Genomic DNA, 18,389 nt, shown 5'->3' with positions numbered 1-18,389 from the left:
AGCACACCAGCAAGTCCACCTCCGAATAGCTCAAAAAAAACAAAATGAAGGTTTTGGAGTGACCTAGTCAAAGTCCGGACTTAAATCCGATTGAGATGCTGTGGCATGACCTTAAACAGGCCGTTCATGCTCGAAAACCCTCCAATGTGGCTGAATTAAGACAATTCTGCAAAGAAGAGTGGGCCAAAATTCCCCCACAGCGATGTGAAAGACTCATTGCCAGTTATTGCAAACGCTTGGTTGCAGTTGTTGCCGCCAAGGGTGGCACAACCAGTTATTAGGAAGATGAATAAAGAATTTACCTGTGGAATGGCAAAAACTCACACAACCCAAATTTAACAATTTTTTCCAAAAATTTATCTCTTCATATTATTATTTGCAATTAAAAAACAGTAGGGAAACAGACAACACCAAAAGTAGTCCATGCCTTCTTATTTTTCATGACGAATAACAAACACAAGTAATTAATTACTTTAAAAAGAAGCTTCCAACAACACTGATCAAGTGTCCATCTTGACATATTTATGGATAAGTCCATCTATCGTGCCTAAGCTGACTCTAAGAGTTGCCTGGTGCTTCAGGGAGGACAGAGGGGGAGGCAGACTGTGTTGTAGCCCAGCCTGAGGGCCTGTTTCCTGGGCAGGTGGGGAAACGACCCCATGAGGGTGAGAAGATGGACAGTCTTGTGTCCCAGTTTGAGCCTTTGTTTCCTGGTTAGACGCTGATCCAGTGTCTTTCTGTGCCAGGAGGTTTTTCAGGAGACAGGATAACTGAGGACTCAGGAGGAGAACCAACGTACCGCCAACACAGAGCACCCTAGACACAAAAACATTGTTTAATAAACATGTTTTTCATGTGCATAAAATGTCTGCTGATAAATTAAAAAGGAGTTAGTTTCACTTTAGAAGAAACAGGACAAGATTAATCTATTGTGATGTTCCACTTGACTCATATCCTATGAATTATGCGCAGTACGTGAACACACACAAGCACGCACAGAAGAACTAGTACCATTTTCTGATTCACTGACCAAATGTAAAAGAAACAAAGGAATCCGACACACAGTAGCACAAACCTCTCCATCTCGGTGAGGATGAGTGGCAGGTTGGCAGCCATGTTTGTTTTGGTGCCAAACTTCCTGCCAAACGGTAGGTCACAGACTACAGCATCGACACTGGCACTGGGCAGAGGCAGCACTGCACACACAGAGGACGACAGACAAGCCAAGAGGCAATTTAACACATGACAGCAGGCTCCACACTCACCTCCCACTCACTGTTTCCCATCCAAAACATGCAGCTCTGGATCCCCAGAACTAAATAAAATATTCAATTTCTAAAAGCGAGATGTGGATTGCATCATGACCTGGGATTCATGATTCACTAACTGACATTAATGAGTCAATTTTTAACAGTGTTGCAGAATTGCTGGCTATCTCTGTGTTTGTGTGACAGCTTTCCAAAGGGCAGATATTTCCTATTATACAAAAAAAGCAATATATTTTTTCTAAGCAGCTTTATTTCATATTTTCAAGCTGACGTTTTGACCATTTACTATGATGCAACTGCCACTCACAAATGTATTCTGCTGAGCTCTCCCTGGATATGAAAACTAGCTTAAAACCAAAAATGTTTCACGACATACATTTAAAATTACTCCTGTGATCATTTTGTGCGGGTGTCTTACCCATAGATGAGGCTTTCAGCAGCTGTATCCTGTTTCCCAACTCTGCAAACTGTACGTTCTCCTTGGCCTTTCGGAGCTGTCCATCATCAATGTCCATACCCAGGAAAGTGGCAGCCTGAAGACCCCATTGAGAATGATAGATCAGATTATATATTCCATAAATTCACATTTCTATACAGTTTTCTATACTTTACAGTCAGGCATTATCTCTGTGTAGATGTCAGTCCTGACCTTGTTCTCCTGTGCTGCTTCTATTAAGATGGTTCCCACCCCACACATTGGGTCAACCACACAGAAGCCTGGCTGGGAAACGGAAGATAAAATAAGGTACACACAGTTGGTCAACCGTTTACAGTGTGACTGTGGCTGAAGGGCACTATTACATTCTAGTCTGACCAGTGTGCATGCAAATGCTTTGGCACACAGACTGTCAAGTTATAGACAACAAATATTATGCTAAAAGTTTGAGAATGAGGACAGCTTCTGTGTGGCAGCTATTTACTTGTTGTTAGTATTTAGTTGTAGTAAGTAGTATTTCTTGTTTTCGTTATTTTACGTGTTTGCTGTATTTAGATTAAGTTTTGAACGTATTTTCTTTTGCTAGCTATTTGTTTGCTTTAATCATTTTCTTCTTTAGCATATTTAGTTTTTGTGTAACTGCTATTTTGTTTTGTTGTAAATTGGGTAACACTGTTGGCACCTGATGCTATATAGATAGGTAGGCAGCTACAGGACCAGCATGCACCTGGGTGAGCCTATAGTTGTTTTTTTTTACAAGGGCAAGAGAGGCAGCAGGAGCCATGATTTCTTTTCTCTGCTTACTTGTTGGAGAAAATAAATAAGACACTGCTAAAATTTTGAATGGACACTGGACTTCTTTTGCCTGTGTAAATCACATACCCACAGAGCGCCACCGGCCCTTTGATTCTACACTTGAATTTTGATTTATTGTTGTGTGAATTAGCAGCTTTAAGACTCAAAGCTCCCATTTAATGAGTCTAAACCTGCGGAGATTGGTAAATCTTTGTAGAAAGATCTTTCTACAACAAAGACAAAAGGAAGACCCTTGCTTGCATCATCTTCTGATTCACACACATAAACAAATGTATTCACATAAAAAAGTAGTTTCCTCATAAATGAAGAACACAGCAGCAGGCATCCATCACCTGTGTGTGTGTTAGTACCTGTATGTGAGCCAATGAGGCCATAGCCCAGGCAACTGTAGACCTCAGTCCTGTGGTTTTAATGTAGCTCCGGTTCGCCAGAGGTAACCTGACGGAAAGAGAGAGAGGAGACAGCTGCTTAAGAGATTAATTAAAGCTGACACATGAAACGTCTATAACCCACCACCAAGTCTACATCCACTACGTTTCTGAGATTTGGAGTTTCAAGGAAGGAGAAATTACATGAAAATTATGAAAAGTTAAACTCACTGCAGAGAAAGCACATTCAAAAACACTGAGATCATCTCCATTGCATGTTGTTATTGCACATTGGCTCAACTTAACATCTGTTTCTTTAAGGGACTTTGATGGACCCTCAAAGGAGACAAGCATACAGTCATCTTTGATACATCTTTAATGTATTTAATGTGCTGTCAGTAACCTGGTGAGTGGAATCCCCAGCAGGCAGTGGTCATCACTCAAATAAACATGAATCTGAAAAAAAGAGCAAACAACTAATGATGTTGCATTGAAAATGACAGAAAAGAGAGCAGAGTCTTAACCAAAGAGGGAATATTTACTTATAATATCATCAGTTATGCCCATAAATACATACACAATATTATCTTTCACAAAACAGGACAATCGGGAAGATTTTTAACTCGGTGAATTAAGTTAACCTCCAGCTGTGGATTCTTCAGGTCAGCCTTCCAGCCCAGCAGTCTGCTCAGACCTACTCCCATCACCTTGCTCACCTCCTATATGGGATACAGAAAGTCTCACATTGTACAGCTTTGCAAAGATTATCTTACTTCGCTTACAATAGGATCCCACTTGTGATGTGTTTTACATCTTACACAGTACACACGCCTGCCGAAGACAATGCTCGGACTTAACATTGCTTTGTCATGTGCATTTCCCACTACCTGTGAGCTGAAGTATCGGGATAAAAATCCAGTACATTTGCAGCTGATCCTAAAAGAGACCGGGACAGAAGGAGTCTTTGATTCGATCCGGCTGGGTGTCTCATCTCTTCCTCCAGTGGTCTTTATTGGCTTCTTAATGACTTCATTACATGGAGGCAAGCGTGACAAGACAGAAGGAAAAAAAGATGCAATAAAAATATAAGTTAAAAAGACATTAACATTAAAGGTTGGTAATATGCAAGTTAAATAAAAGCAAAAAAATATCTATCTTATTACCATTGTCCACACTTTCTACAGCAAAGTCCTTTGTCATGTCATCCATTGTCCTGCTGCTACTTTCCACATTGTGGTCTAGTCCTGGTGTTGTGTGGCCTCTGTCATTGAAATCTGTCCCTGAGATCACTCCATGTTTACTATTCTTTCTACAGCTGCTAAACTCCATAACCATTCCCCTCTCCTCCTCTTCCTTTCTTCTCCTTCTTTCTCTCTCAGATATCTTCTCTTTCTCTACATTCTGCTCACAACAAGATCCCTGAGCTGCACCACTCCTTTCATCCTCCTCTTCTTCTTCATCTCTCTTCCTCTTTTTCTCCAGCGTCTGGGCTTCAATGCAAGTTTCTCCGCTCATCTCTTTCTCCCTTTTTCTCTCTACATCACTCACTCGTTCAACCTCTTTCTCTCCTTTCTCTCTCTTTCCCCTCTTTTCCAGTGTCTGTGCTCCATTTTGTTCACCACACATCTGAATCCTGTTCCCACTCTCCTCCTTCCTTTGCCCTTCTGCACTTTTTCTGGTTTCCACAGCGCACTTATCCTCCTCCTCACTCCCTCCCTCCTCCATCTTTCTTGTCATTCTGGGGGTAGTACTTGGAGTCTTGGCTGTAGTCCTTCTGTCTGCCAGCTCCCCCTGCAGACGGCTCCATGTCATTACAGCACTGGTCCATTGATTGCTGTCACCCAGCAGTGTAGACTGCAGTGCAGAGGCTGCCTTTGCTATGAACATTACCCGTGAACAAAACAGAAAAGTCAGTACAAAATTGGTAATTAGGCACTGAATTCCATGGTGGTTTTGTTTCCCTTTGGGATTTTTCCTTTAGTGATGTCTTTTTTATTATATTAAGTAAAACAGATCGGCAAATTTCCCATGCACTGACCTGATGAATTACATTAATATAAATATGAACTAATAGACTAGGCATGAACGAAAGGCATGCAATCTGTTATCTGCAAATATATTCCTCATGTTTTGCATTAGATGTGGCTGTGTATTTGATGCGTCAGGCTGGTACCTGGGCTGGTGTGGGCAGACAGCCGCACAGGTGAGTCTTGTCTCAACAGGAGGAAGAGTCGTTCTGCAGCCTTCAGCTCTCTGACTCGGTTGATCCCTGCAGAGGAGCTGAACAACACTTTGCCTGGCACCTGACACACCTGGACACACACAAAAACAGCACGGCACTGCCTACAGTAGCCAAAAGGGCAACAATTCAAATGACTATTTAATGACTTCTTGAAGGATCCCTAACTTAAATTTGAACTTGACATGACACTGATACTGATACTACCGCAGTGTTATAAAAGGACGGGGTTCACTTCACCTTATGAAATATCATAGAAACATAATATAATTTAATGAAATTCAACATTAATCTTCAAGGAAAGGAGCAGAGGCATCATTTCATATAACAAATCCAATATACTTAATAAGGCAATGAGGTCATTATTTAGACCATCACCTACTAACTAAACACTTCAGGATCGGCTTATCAGCTCTTGAGCAATTAACAGGAAGAAGCCTTGCACATTTTAGAGGATCCTTCATGCTTGATTAGCAAAGGCTAAGTAAGCCGAGCTTCGTACTGACACGGGATATTTTTATTTTACAGTTTAATAACAAACTTGCATACAGTACAATAGCAAGCACTGACTGAATATAACACAAACAGAAACACTCACATCTTCAGCTGCCAGCCTCGTCTTAACCTCTTCAATTAAGAAAGGCTCCATCCCGTTACCGGCGGTGCAGTAGTAGCGAACTAAACCCCCCTCACTTCTCATTTCAGCCATTATGTTAAACAGTATGTTCAGTGCCAACAAAAGTTCATAACTGCGTGTAGAGGTTTGGCATACCTTCTATTTGAGTGTGAAAGTCGCCATATTGGGTTGTTGTTTACACCGGAAACGGAAGTACGTCATATCACTGCAATGGCTCGTCTTGGCCAGCAGGGGTCTCTCTTGCACAGTGAAAAAGTCACTAATTTAACAAACTGGAGACGTGGTTTGGCCTTTATAAACAGAACCAATCTGCATATTAATCGTAACATTGATCACAGTATGAATGCAATAATGTGCTCAGACTTGCTCATATCAATTTTCTTTAAAATAATGACTTGTTAATGTGATGCTGCAGCACAAAAGGTCACGAAAACAAGCGCTTCATTTTGTGCCTAATTTTACATAATGCGTGATTTGAAGTGAGAGCCTCTATCAGCTCTCGCACGCACACACACACACACATGCACTTAATATCCAAATGCACATTAGACATGCACACACTTTCAGCAAGACAGCAACAAACAGCAAATGTGCAAGTGCACCACATATACACACATATAATACACATCTGTTGGGAAAGACACAATACACACGCAGTTACCTGGAGGCAGCTCTGCACAGGTGTTCCTCTGAAGCTAAGAGAAGACTTTTAATAAACCCTGCAGTTTGTGCTTTCAAACAATTCTCAACTTTTTCTTATCTACTGGAGTCAAAGACATCTTCCCTCTGGCTGAATCTCAACTATCTATAAATCGCTGTCCTCTCTCAGTCTGTCCTCTGGCCCTGTCAGAATCTTTCTAACATTTTTTAATCCCTGATTTCTCTCTCTGACATATTAATGACCCCAAACATATTAAATCCCCTTACTTTACTTGATGGACAGTGTTCAGCTTGTTGCCTTGTGCCATAAACCCCTCAAATGCTGACAGGCTGTTGTGACCTGCCACAGTGCACTGCATGCTCGTAACAGGGCGAAGAATTATGATAAGTAAGTATGTTTATATAACAGCGAATGGGTATCGCTTTCGATTTATGTAATATTGGCCCAAGAGGAAATTTCTGATTATCTGAGTGAGTTATACCCCAGCATGACTGGGAGAAGACATCACTTCAGATTTATTCTGGGAAAGTGGGAAAAGACAAAAAAAAAAGGGAAAACAAGAGATCATGAGATTGTGTAGACCGGAAAGTAATTATAACTTCTAAGTATCTCTAAACTCTCTAATGGGGTGCTCTTTTCAGGGTGTGATGGTCGGAAGCTTGACATCCCAACGGAGGGTCTGTAGACAGAGAGATATGCCTGTCTGTTGATAGGGCAGAGGAGGAGAGGCTGTATTCATTGAATGTGATGCTTTTTCATCTACTGTTTTTGTTGTTTACTTAGAGGATACGTTTCCTTTTGTTGTACAATTATAAGTTTCTGTTTCTGAATCTTACTCATACATAAAAATCAAAACTAATGAGTATATGTATATATATACTCATTAGTTTTTATTTTTAAGCATTTATTTACTCATCCATTTTGTGGTGTATTGGGATAATCACTGCAGATGCCACAAGCCTCGGCCCAAATAGGTTTCCCACATGAGACCCACATTGTCTTACTAGTGAAACCACAGGACTTTCCCTCATCTGAGTCCCTGCGATGTGTTGTTGGTAAAAGTTAGAATAGACACGTCGGCTGAAGGTCGAAGAGTTGAACCTTCCATTTTTGGGTTTCCTGCAGGCTGCCATGCCTCTCTGCATAGTCAGCGCAGGAACCTTGGCCACCTAATCTGACACAGTGATCATTTCAAGAGACTCATCTTGTACAACGACTAGGCAGCATATTGACCTTTGTTTTTCTTTACCAGAATGAATAGTTTGCCAGTGGATTTCATCACTTGGCCACATTACAACAGAAGTCATTTCACCTCTGGGAGATTCAATAGTCTAACTAGACTAAGAGACTCAGGACACGCTGGCAGCTCTGAGAGGATTTCGGCACAGTGATGGTTTGATCTGAATGACAACACCTGCATGCTATCATGCAGAATGACAATTCTAATAGTGTGTCACCATCACATATGCTATCCAAACGTGGAGGCAGCATATCGCGTGTAGACATTGTGAAGACTTTTCATTTAAAACCACAAGTGTCAATCTCATGGTGTGCCAAAACTGTACCAATTCATCTTATAGAAGTTCAGATATTGTACAGGATGAGTCTATAAAATGTCATGGCAATCCATCCAGTGGTTTCAGTCTGGACCAAAGTGGTGGACCAGCAGACTTTGGACTGACATTGCCATCCCTGGAGCCACACCAGTAACAAGATTTTCTTTTCTCAGTTTCTTAGTTTTCAGTTAGTGGTTAGATTAGAATTGATTCATGTGCCTGCTTTGACAGTGGAGACAGTGGAAAGTTAACTTTTTCACTACAATACATTTATTTGACAAAAACTTTGCACACAATATCTTTATCAATGTCTGTATCTAGAAAAACAAAAGACACCTGAAGTGAGTTTTTTTCTCCTTTGCAAGATCAAACAGGTTTCATAACAATCTGTTTGCATCCAGCGTCTCTCCTGTAATTACCATCCAGCATCTCACAGTCAGAGGCCCTGTTACATTAAAATGTTAGAGAAATAAACTTTGTGTTGCTGCAAGATGGAGTCTAATTACATTACCTTTCATCAGCGACAGCTTAAATAGATAAAGCTGGTTTGACTCAGCCTGTTACCTGACAAGCCACAATTCAGGTTTCTCATTTTCTTTGTCGTTCTCTTCAAAGTTTACCCTGTGACTGCTTTCATCGGCCCATAATATTGGACGTATTCATGTAGAAAGGAGACATTAATACTGCTTTCAACAGCTGCCATTTGCAATAATTAGCCCCACTGCTGCTAAGTGAACACATCAGCCTCACAAAATGGATGCCGCCCGGCACCCCAGCCACGGCATGATGTATTACTGTACATTAAACTTGTTTTTATTCTCCTCCACACTCCATAAATGATCTGAGGAAGGGAGGGGGACAAAGCGGCGAGAAAATGAAAGAGAAGAGAAGAAATGAGTTGAGGGTAAAGAAGCACAGAAGAGAGAAAAAAGCAATGGACTGAAAATGATAGATACATAAATAATGGGCATGGAGGAGGGCAAAGTTGTTTTACAATTTCATCATGTTGGACTGATTAGTGCAGTCTTGGTGTTTCTGTGCAGCTGAAGCCTGATTAGTGTCGAGAGGGACAATAATGTAAACAGTGTTGGTAAAATTGCAAATAATGCAGGACAAAGCCACAGCTTTAAGGTTCTGCACAGATAATAACACACACAAGTAGACTCAGAAACACACACTTGACCTTAACTTGGCAAAATTTCCATTTGTACAATGAAAGAACAAAATGATCCTGTTACAAAACAAAACAGGCTTTTTTTTTTGTCGGTGGACACACAAACAGTAACACGCATACAGTAACTTCCCTTTGTTTTTCAATGTGCTCACTTGCTGATCTACACATACACACACACACACACACACACACTGTATACAGGTACTTAAACCTGCACTCACACACACCTAAATGTCATTGGTCCATTCCCTGAATCACCTCTTAATCTGATGGAGAATTAAAGTTAAGGTCCAAGTGTCATCTTCTTTGTCTGATGATTAATATTCAGCGAGGTTTCAAGAGGGCTGTCATTTAAAAGGCCAGGCTGTGTGTGTGCGTGTGTGTGTGTGTGGTAGATAGGTCTAGGTCTGTCACTCACCTCCAACTCCTCTTTTCTATCAAAATTTACTTCATATGTTATTCCTTTTCTTTTGATTTCCATTTCTTCTCTCCTCACCTCCTCTCTCCTTTCTCTCTCATCAACACATTTTCTGCCTACCTATCAACTTTCTTTCCTTGTCATCCTCACTTCACTCTCAGATGGAAATGAGACATTTACAAAGAGACAGAGCGAAAAAAAAAAGAGAGAGAGAGGGAGCACTGAATTTTCACCACTTAACCATATGTGTGTATCCATGCCCACTTCTGAGTGCCGATATGTGTGCATGTGTGTGTGTGTGTGTGTGTGTGTGTGTGTGTGTGTGTGTGTGTACGTGTGTATATTTGTGTGGCACATTTAAATATTTACGGCTCTCACAGGAGTGTGAAGTGTGTCGACAGGGTTACAGAGAGAGAGAGAGAGAGCAAGAGAGAGAGAGAGAGACGGGGGGGGCAGCACAGCTAAACCAGTAAACAGCTCAAACTGACAGAAGCCATCAAAATCAACAAAAATAGGGAAGAGCAGGAGGATGGAAAGCAGACTGGATGGAGAGGAAGATGTATGGAGAGAAGGAGGAGGAGAACGAAATGAGAAGTGTGTGTGTGTTGGTCCACGTGTGGTTTGATTCGTGCCTGCTGTGTGTAAGGTTCGCTGTCTTCAATTTTTTAAACATCAAGATTTCATTGTCAAATTCATCGTGACACCTTGGTGTGCTCACTGTGAACAAGTCAGCCCACAGAAGGGTAACTATACTCGCTTTTCAACAATTATTCATTACAATAATTCCCATGTGTATGTCACATTCTTTAATGCACAACATCTTCATTTCTCATCGAATTCCATCTTAATTAAAATAGATAAAGCATGAGGAGACAGTGTGACAGTGAGCCAGCCTTCACAATACCAGGGTCGTGAAACTGGAGCAACTAAATGGAATTCAGTCATCATTCATGTCGTGATTTGTATACTTCCCACTGTGACATAGCAAAATGTTATAATTGATGAATAAAAGGCCTATTTTTCCTCAGTTTCAGCCCAGTTATGTTATCTGCTTAAGTGCTGCTACTCTTCCAGTTCTCAGAAGATATTTATTAGGTGAGAGAGCTGTCCTTCCCAGAAATAAACACTCCGGCTCCAAAGAGAATGTGCATTGAACTATGATATCTGTTATTTAGCTTATCTCAGTCCAATATTGTTGTAAAACTGGGCAGGAGAACATTATTTGGTGAGCAATGCCCTTCCCCACACCTTGTCAACAACAAACTCTTTTAAAGCTGCATTAATTCTTCCCTGCTGACTTGGGGGCAGACTGTAGACACAGCATGACGTGCTAACAACGTATAAACTTGATATGACTAACGTTAGCAGTTGCGGTGTGTAAATCTTTCAGCCTGTAGCCGAAAAATCCTTGAGCTGTTCTGGTCCTGACACTCCCAAAAGGCGGTGATGGACAACTAAGTGTCATTTTTATTACCTTTCAGTCCTTTTTGGAGCAGCAGAAGGCACCAAGTCTTTGGAGGTAATCTTTTGTGGTTCCAGTAGCTAAAGCCACTTCACCAAAGTCATTAAATAATTAATGCTCCTTGGCCTTTAACCTCCCTTACCATTAAATGTTTTAACAATTTGTTAAGAACAAGGTTTTCCAGTTTGCTCATAATCAAAAAATAATTCTTGTTTTGAGGCATCTGGAAGGGGCCAAAAAGTACTGAAGATAGCTTTTTGATTTCTCTCCAGCCTTTAATTGTATTCAGCTGCACATCCTCGTGCATACACTGCAGTCAAATTCAAACACAGATTTAATATTGTTTGTTGGATAAGTGACTTTTTTTGTCCACCAGAGAACAGAGGGGTTTGAGCAAGTGGTTCTTTGTCTTTTAAACTCTCATCTTCCACAGGCACTCCTCCAGGCTATGTCCTTTCCCTGCTTGTATTTGTCTTGTAGACAAACAAGTGTCAGGCTAACTATAAAGACACATATGTTTGTCACTGACTCAATAATCATCAGCCTTTTGGCACAACGAGGAATGGAGTCATGGTCCAGTGAAAGGACACTTAGTCAGTTGGTGCGAACAGTCTTTCCTACAACTGAATGTGTCTAAGACCGACAAGATGTTCACTGACTTATGCAGTGAGTCCTACTTCTATTACACAAACTATTATTAAAGGTGAGCCTGTGACTGCAGTCCAGGTACAAATACATGGGCACCATCCCAGATTAAAAATGTTAACGTTGTTTAATGAAAGTCCCTGTTAAAGGGCTCTCATATTCTTTAAATGAGTCAGTCCTAACATTTGCTATGATCTGTTGGTTTGGTAATCTCAGTGGACTCCCAGCACACAGTGAGTTTAATTTACTTCCATCAAGGCAGAGGTTTTACCTCCCTGGTGGTGTCACAAACAGATAGATGAGGTCTTTTATCCCATCACCCACTGGCTTTTTTCACAAAATGTGATTTGGCCTCTTATAGCTGTGAATGTGATAAGATCATGGCTTCCACTCCTTTTAAAGTCGTGGCATATAGTCCTTATGCAAAATGACACAATATATCTGATTAAACTAGATGGAAAGGAGAGAAAATAATTGTTTAAAATGTTCTGTTTAACATCCTTTTGAAACACTGATTATAAAAAAAAAACCAGGTTACAGTCTGAAGAGGCCTTTCTAGCAAGTTCGATCGAACACACAAGACATCCACATTAACCTGAGCTACGGTCCACAACACAGTGTGGGCCATTACATTTAGATGCAGCTGTAACACACACAAAACCCTGAGGCCTGACAGTGCACAAGCCCTTGTCCCAGTTAACAAAGAACATCTCTCACACTTCATAAAATCCCAAATCCCCTAGCCCCATATTCCATCAAGGAAAAAAAAGTCAACATCGCACCACCACCAAGGCCACTGTTCCATTTAGCTAAATAAAAAAGCTAAAAGCCCTTGGCCTATTTTTTCAATGTTTAACACAGCCATAAAGAGTTTGTAGCTATTACTTTCATTCCCAAGGACCTCAGGATTCTTCCAGGGAGTCCCCCAGCACAGGGAGGATTAGTTTAATTTCACCATCACGCATTCCCTTAAAGATAGCATTATAAGAAAGAGTACAGAATAACTATTCGCAGAGGTTTAAATTCTCCATGCACCAACAGCAGACAGGCATCAAAAACCCTCTCAGATGGAGGTAAGCCAGACAAAACCTCAACAGGCCTGCGTCCTTGGCCTTGAAGACATGACAAACGGTCCCCAGTGTTCACAGCTGTTGCATTTCCTGGTTAGCGCAGCCAGGGGGAGGTCTAGGTTTACTGCGGAGCTACACTCTGCTGCCGTGTTGTCTTGGTTAATCTCTTCACTGCAGGAGGCGGGGAGGTCAGCAGAGGAGGAAAAAGGAAGAGGCCGGCTGCACAAAACACTAGTCACTGCAGGGAGAGACACAGAGAGATCACATACATGTGACTGAAATGCTTTGGGAATGCTAGTATGAAATGTAAGATTGCCATTATGGCGTTATTTGGTGAATGTTATGTCCTCCATATATGATGAATTAAATATTTTGCTTGTGTCTTGAGTTGTGTAGACTCTAAAGAAAAGAATAGCTCATAGTATAGTGAAAGCAACACATTAACTATAATTACACTGGGCTGCTTTCTAAGTATGTGGTTCACTATTGACAGCAGTTATTCAATGCTGAAAGTTTGAAAGTTTTTGTAAAGGAATTACCTGCAGTTTAGTACTTTTCTTCTTTTCTGTTCTTCCTCAGATGCTGCCGACAATCAGAAAATTTACTGGTTTGCCATTTCTCACACATAAAGAATATCGCCATGGGTCAGCTGTTCTCATCAGAAGAACTTTCTCAAGTGACGGATGTCATCGGTTCTCTTCTTTACAATGCCATGCTGGAAGGCGGTGCTGTACCCAACCTCGGAGTCGTTCACCCTCTCCACCAACCCAATATCGATGAGAGCTTTGACTCACGTTCCCGCCTCCAGGAACAGCTGCAACAGGTTAATAAGATTTAAAAGAAAGCGTGACAGTGTGTATGAGTTGTCATGCTGCATATGAGCAAAACATTGAGGGGATGTAGACTGACATTAGAAACGCGTCCCTTCTGAAATAGACCGAGCCGGGTGAACTGCTCAATCATTTCATCTTTAGATCCAGTCAGTCATGAAGTGTAGATTGAGATTAACAGGAAAGGAGAGGAGGTGAAAGATGCTGTTGCCTTGAGACAGTTAAGACAGAGCGATTGAGCAAAATGGAGCAGCATTCAGTATTAGGAGTGTCATCCTGTTGGGGATTGTTAAGAGGATACAAATCAATACAGTGGCCATGGAGAAGCAATATGATGACAAAATGCTATTTGTGGTTGTTCCTAAAACAAGGGGAGAGCAATCTACTCAACTAGCATTTTTATTTCATTGAGACAGATGGGAAGAAACAGTACGCTGGAATTCCGTTACCACTGGAACATGCCATGAACATTTCTGGTCATTTCTTCTCACCCAGCTGCAGAGCGACATTGGGAACAGGGCGCCGACCTACCTGAGGGATCTCATAGGAAGATTGTCGACCTTCTCAGATGAGCCGCGCCTGGCTGGCCTGGTGGGATTGGTTGTGACAATGGTGATGGATATGGCGTATTCATCATCAAAACAGTCATCAGGTGTGAAAAGGATGTCAGCCGGGCCATTGTCATGCCAGGTAAAGCCGATCATAGAAAGTAATTAGGAGATTTTGCAAAAAGTATTTAAAGTGCCTGCTCTACATATTGAAATAGAGTATGTTCCTGTGTTCACTGACACATTTCAGCCAAGTGTGTCAATGTGCCTGCTAAGGAATACTGTTAAACTTTTTTTTAAAAAAGCTGCAGAAAGGGATGAGATGATTTTTGCAGAAGAGTCACTGTACTATAATTTTCATGCATGAATTTCTACCTCCAGCAGAGAGTCCAGGAGCTCCAGGAGGTGATGGAGGAGTACCTGAAGCGCTGTAGGATCAACCTGAACGACAAAAGCAAGCTAACCCAGGACTCGATCAGACTCGAGGCCCAGCTCAGCCTCACCCTCACCCAGCTGAAGAGCTGTTTGCTGGGGGGAGACTGTGACTCCAGGTGAGAGGATGCAGCTGAGCAGAGGCTGGTATTATACAGAGGAGTGGATGAATGGAGCAGAGCAAAACGGATAATAGGTGCAATAGGTGGTTTGCATTGGTTTTGTTCTTGTGCTGTCTGTTCCTGCAGGTCTCTGCGGCATTGGGCCAGTGGAGCAGCATTTCACATCCACATGATGGTTCACTTAGCAAGTCTTGAGGGTCAGGCTGAGCCTCTGGCTGCAAGGGCAGCGCTGGAGCAATACAAGGAAGACGTCGCACAGATCATACCTGTTTACAGGTAATACAGTAGCTGCAGCAATCTACCAATCAACTATGGTGAATATTCTCAACACTATGACAGCAGTCACTTCTTAGACATCATGTTCATGCTCCATATACCACATGTGTGTGCCAGTTTGGGTCATTAATGGGGCCAAAGTGCTCTACAAGTTGGTATCTGGCGGTATACATTGGCATTTGTTTTTGTTTTTTTTAGCGTGGATAGATATGATAAAGATGAAATTTTGATAATATTATTTCATGCTTTTTAATTTTACACCAAAATGCCAGCTCATCACTAACCCATGTGGGGCTCACTTGGGCATTTTGGCTGGGATGTTGTGGTCTCAAAGTGCAGCTCTTTGTAGTTTCTTGTAGCCGCATATTGCAAATGACTATCCCAAAAAATGTTTTAATAAAATATATTTGGCATGAGCCGTTCACAGTGCCGTGGACTGTGGTCTTTTTACTGATGATGTTTTGGTGGAGCTGGAGACTGTAGGTGGACAGCCTGTGCTGGAAGTGTACTACACAGCAACCAGTAACTATAAGCACTGAAGAGACCATGTTGTCAGACAGTAAACACACAGCACTTCAGTGGAAGCAGGAGCCTAATAAAGCATACTGACAGCGGAAACCAGAGCCACACAAGGCCTGGCTGTCTACTGCGAGACAAGCTATCCTGCCTGCTCTGAATCTGACAACAAAAACACACAAAGAAGCTCACCAGTCAGAAAAGTCAAACACTAAACTTTCAGCTTATATTTAGACTTGCTGCTTAAGTAAAATACCCAGCCAGACAGGCAATAGCTGAAATCATAATCAACAGCATGTGAGTAAACTGGGAAAAAGCCTAAAGATTACACAATTTTTAAATCAATTGAATTTTAACCTGGCGACCACTTAGTCCCCAGCCAATTATGCTTGCAACATCTCATCACTGAAATGTACTAATGATTAATCCAGGTTTCTGTCTAAGTTAATTAGTGTTTATTTATAAAGCATTCATATAGTGACACAATCACACACAAAGAAGCCAAAAAAGTGATAAAATTAGTTATCGATTAAAATGTTCTGTTCTTTCTCAATCCTCATTCCATCCTCTCACCCCCCAATCTTTTTATTATAGGCGCTTCAAGTCTAACACAGTGTGTGTCGTGAAATGTCGGGGGGGTCTCCTGGCATCATGTGAACCCTCCTGCGAGGTGCCGGAGGAGGGATCCATGACGGGAATCACTGTGACAGACAGAGAGACGGGAAAGAGTGTGACCATACCTCTAGCCACCATGGACACAGAGACAGGTAGACCAAGAAAACTGTTCATGCCTTTCTCTTTCGAGGTGTCTTTAACTGAACTGAGTTGAACTTAACAGGAAGAAGAAGGATAGTCTCTGGGCCTGATGCCACCTCTGCAACAGCATCCTCCTCCATTAACCTGGACCTGATCACCTCGGATCAATACGCCCAGGCATACTTGGACCATCTGTTCTCTGATAAGGGACCTGTGGCAGAGCTGGAGAACTACTTTATCAAAGCTAGTGACAATCTGAGAACGCTAAGAACTCAATCAGGATGTAAAAACAAGACAGGGGTGAGAAATGGGATGGGGCAAAGTGATGGAGTGCAACTTAAAGAGCGGGCAGAGGGCATCAGCGGAGACAAAAGAGTGGACGGGGGCATAAGTGATGAACAGGGCAAGATGGAAAGAAGAGGAGACGAGGTGAAGGAATGCGAGCAGAGAGATGAAGGTGTGAAATTGAGTATTGTGGAGACGCAGCCGGATGAAAGTCTTGATCACAGTCTTCACGATGCAACAAGTGCATGAAAGCCAGGCAGCAGCAATTATAAGATGTCAGTCTTTTACTGACGGAAAACATTAAACTAAATTCAGAGACATGAAGGATTTCTGCATTGTTGTCTGTCATGTATTCAAAGAGCTTAGAAGAGTTTGCTGGATAGAAGCTGAAGGCCAGTTTTTACTGATTTGTCTGCAATGCAAAATGATTGGCCTTTGCAACACATGAGATGAGGGGTTTCAATGTGAGTGGTTAACAGTTTGTTTACAGTGTCTGGTTACTAAGCTAAATATTTGCTGCTCAAAATGTGTCACTCGTGTTCAGCCCAACACACAACTACAGCGTAGAATCACAGAGAAATTATAACAAGAATCACAGTTAAAACAGCTGTGGTAGTTTAAAAAAAGTCATATCGTAAAGACATGTAATCAAGTAATCTTTGACACTGTAACTATGACTGACTATAGTTACTTATTTTTTTGTAATCTGATTACGTAATCCCAACCCTAACCCTAATTGCATGTACAGTATAGAGGAAAATTCATTCTCAAGTCTGCTCTCAGTTTGAGCCGGAGAGCAGAGAGAGATAATGTGCAAACTAAATTCATTTTCCCCTGAGAGATTCCCTTTGAAACCCTAAGACCACATTTGTACAAGGCTGACATCATATTTGATGATGTGAATTATGAGATTTGGAGACACAGTTCTGCAACAGTGCAGTCACGGCAATACTGTGGTTACTGATTGCGAATATGACATGATATTTCTGCGTTTTCTGCCTGTTTATGTAACAGTGTGAGCTTGTAATAAAGTTAATGTTAATAGCTGTGTAATAAACACTAATGCATGACTGTTTTTCGTTGGTAGAGAAATGGACTGAAATTAGATGGCTGTGATTTTTTTTTCATACCAAACTCAAAGGTCATGAGGAGAACAAAGTGTCCGCCACCTGCACAAGACAATTTTCCCTATTTACGTGAAAGGAAACGCATGGTGAAAAAGACATTTTGAAAGACGTCCACAGGAGAGATGGCACTTTTCATTAAGTGGTTCTCACTCAGAAAGGTTGGAAAGATGCTTTCTTTCTCAGTGTTATGGTGTTCCATGCAGCAGGTGGGCGAGCAGCACAGGAAGGAGCTTTTATGCGGCGTAGCTGTCAGCACTGTGTGAATGTCAGGCCAGAGAAGGAGTGTGTGTGGCTTTTTTCGTGTGGGTGTGCTGGCGTGAGTGTGTGTGTGTGTGCGCGCGTGTTCTTGTACTTGCTACATAATGAGGACTATGACATTCTTTTTAGTAGCAAAGTGAGGACATTTTTGGGAAGTGAGGACATTTTGGCAGGTCTTCACAACTTGCAACGTGCAAAGGCCGTGTGGTTTTAAGGTTAGGGTTAGAATTAGGCTTACATTAAGATTTGGGTAAGGATTGGGGTTAGGCATTTAGATGTGATGGCTAAGGCAAAGCTAAGGGGCTGGGGAATGCATCATGAGAATGAGTGTCCTCACAAAGATAGAAATACAAGTATGTGTGTGTGTCCGTAGATCAGATTAGAGGAAGAGAATGGAGATGTGAATCCAGGCAGATACAAGATACTGTGAGTGTCAGTGTGAATTGAAAATCGTACAGTGATTATGTATGTGTGTGCATAAAAAGTAAG

At 41.7% G+C, this 18,389-nt stretch overlaps 2 protein-coding genes across 3 annotated transcripts; one reads left to right on the top strand and one right to left on the bottom strand.

Annotated features, from left to right (window-relative positions):
- Positions 1-413: 413 nt before the first annotated feature.
- Positions 414-5,889, bottom strand: thumpd2 (THUMP domain containing 2). Its single transcript, XM_070841081.1, has 11 exons — positions 5,726-5,889; positions 5,062-5,200; positions 4,052-4,765; positions 3,776-3,915; positions 3,530-3,607; positions 3,292-3,344; positions 2,871-2,958; positions 1,918-1,989; positions 1,687-1,801; positions 1,076-1,196; positions 414-816 (listed from the first exon to the last, which is right to left on the bottom strand). The coding sequence occupies exons 1-11, from the start codon at positions 5,834-5,836 to the stop codon at positions 501-503; spliced, it is 1,947 nt and encodes a 648-aa protein (XP_070697182.1). The 5' UTR covers positions 5,837-5,889; the 3' UTR covers positions 414-500.
- Positions 5,890-13,049: 7,160 nt separating this feature from the next.
- On the top strand, positions 13,050-17,558 carry LOC139211030 (uncharacterized). Of its 2 annotated transcripts, none has more exons than XM_070841272.1 (7): positions 13,050-13,056; positions 13,330-13,573; positions 14,076-14,270; positions 14,513-14,679; positions 14,809-14,958; positions 16,069-16,241; positions 16,313-17,558. In XM_070841272.1, exons 2-7 carry the CDS (start codon positions 13,391-13,393, stop codon positions 16,762-16,764), a joined length of 1,320 nt encoding a protein of 439 aa, XP_070697373.1. In that variant the 5' UTR covers positions 13,050-13,056; positions 13,330-13,390; the 3' UTR covers positions 16,765-17,558. The 2 variants fall into 2 exon arrangements, with proteins under 2 accessions (XP_070697373.1, XP_070697372.1); XM_070841271.1 differs by having other exon boundaries at positions 14,510-14,679.
- The last annotated feature ends 831 nt before the right edge of the window (positions 17,559-18,389 follow it).

This window comes from Pempheris klunzingeri, chromosome 12 (genome assembly GCF_042242105.1).
Source record: "Pempheris klunzingeri isolate RE-2024b chromosome 12, fPemKlu1.hap1, whole genome shotgun sequence".
Classification (NCBI taxonomy): Eukaryota; Metazoa; Chordata; class Actinopteri; order Acropomatiformes; family Pempheridae; genus Pempheris; species Pempheris klunzingeri.
Note: the sequence above shows the minus strand (reverse complement) of the source record. Positions and strands in the feature narration are given on the sequence as shown.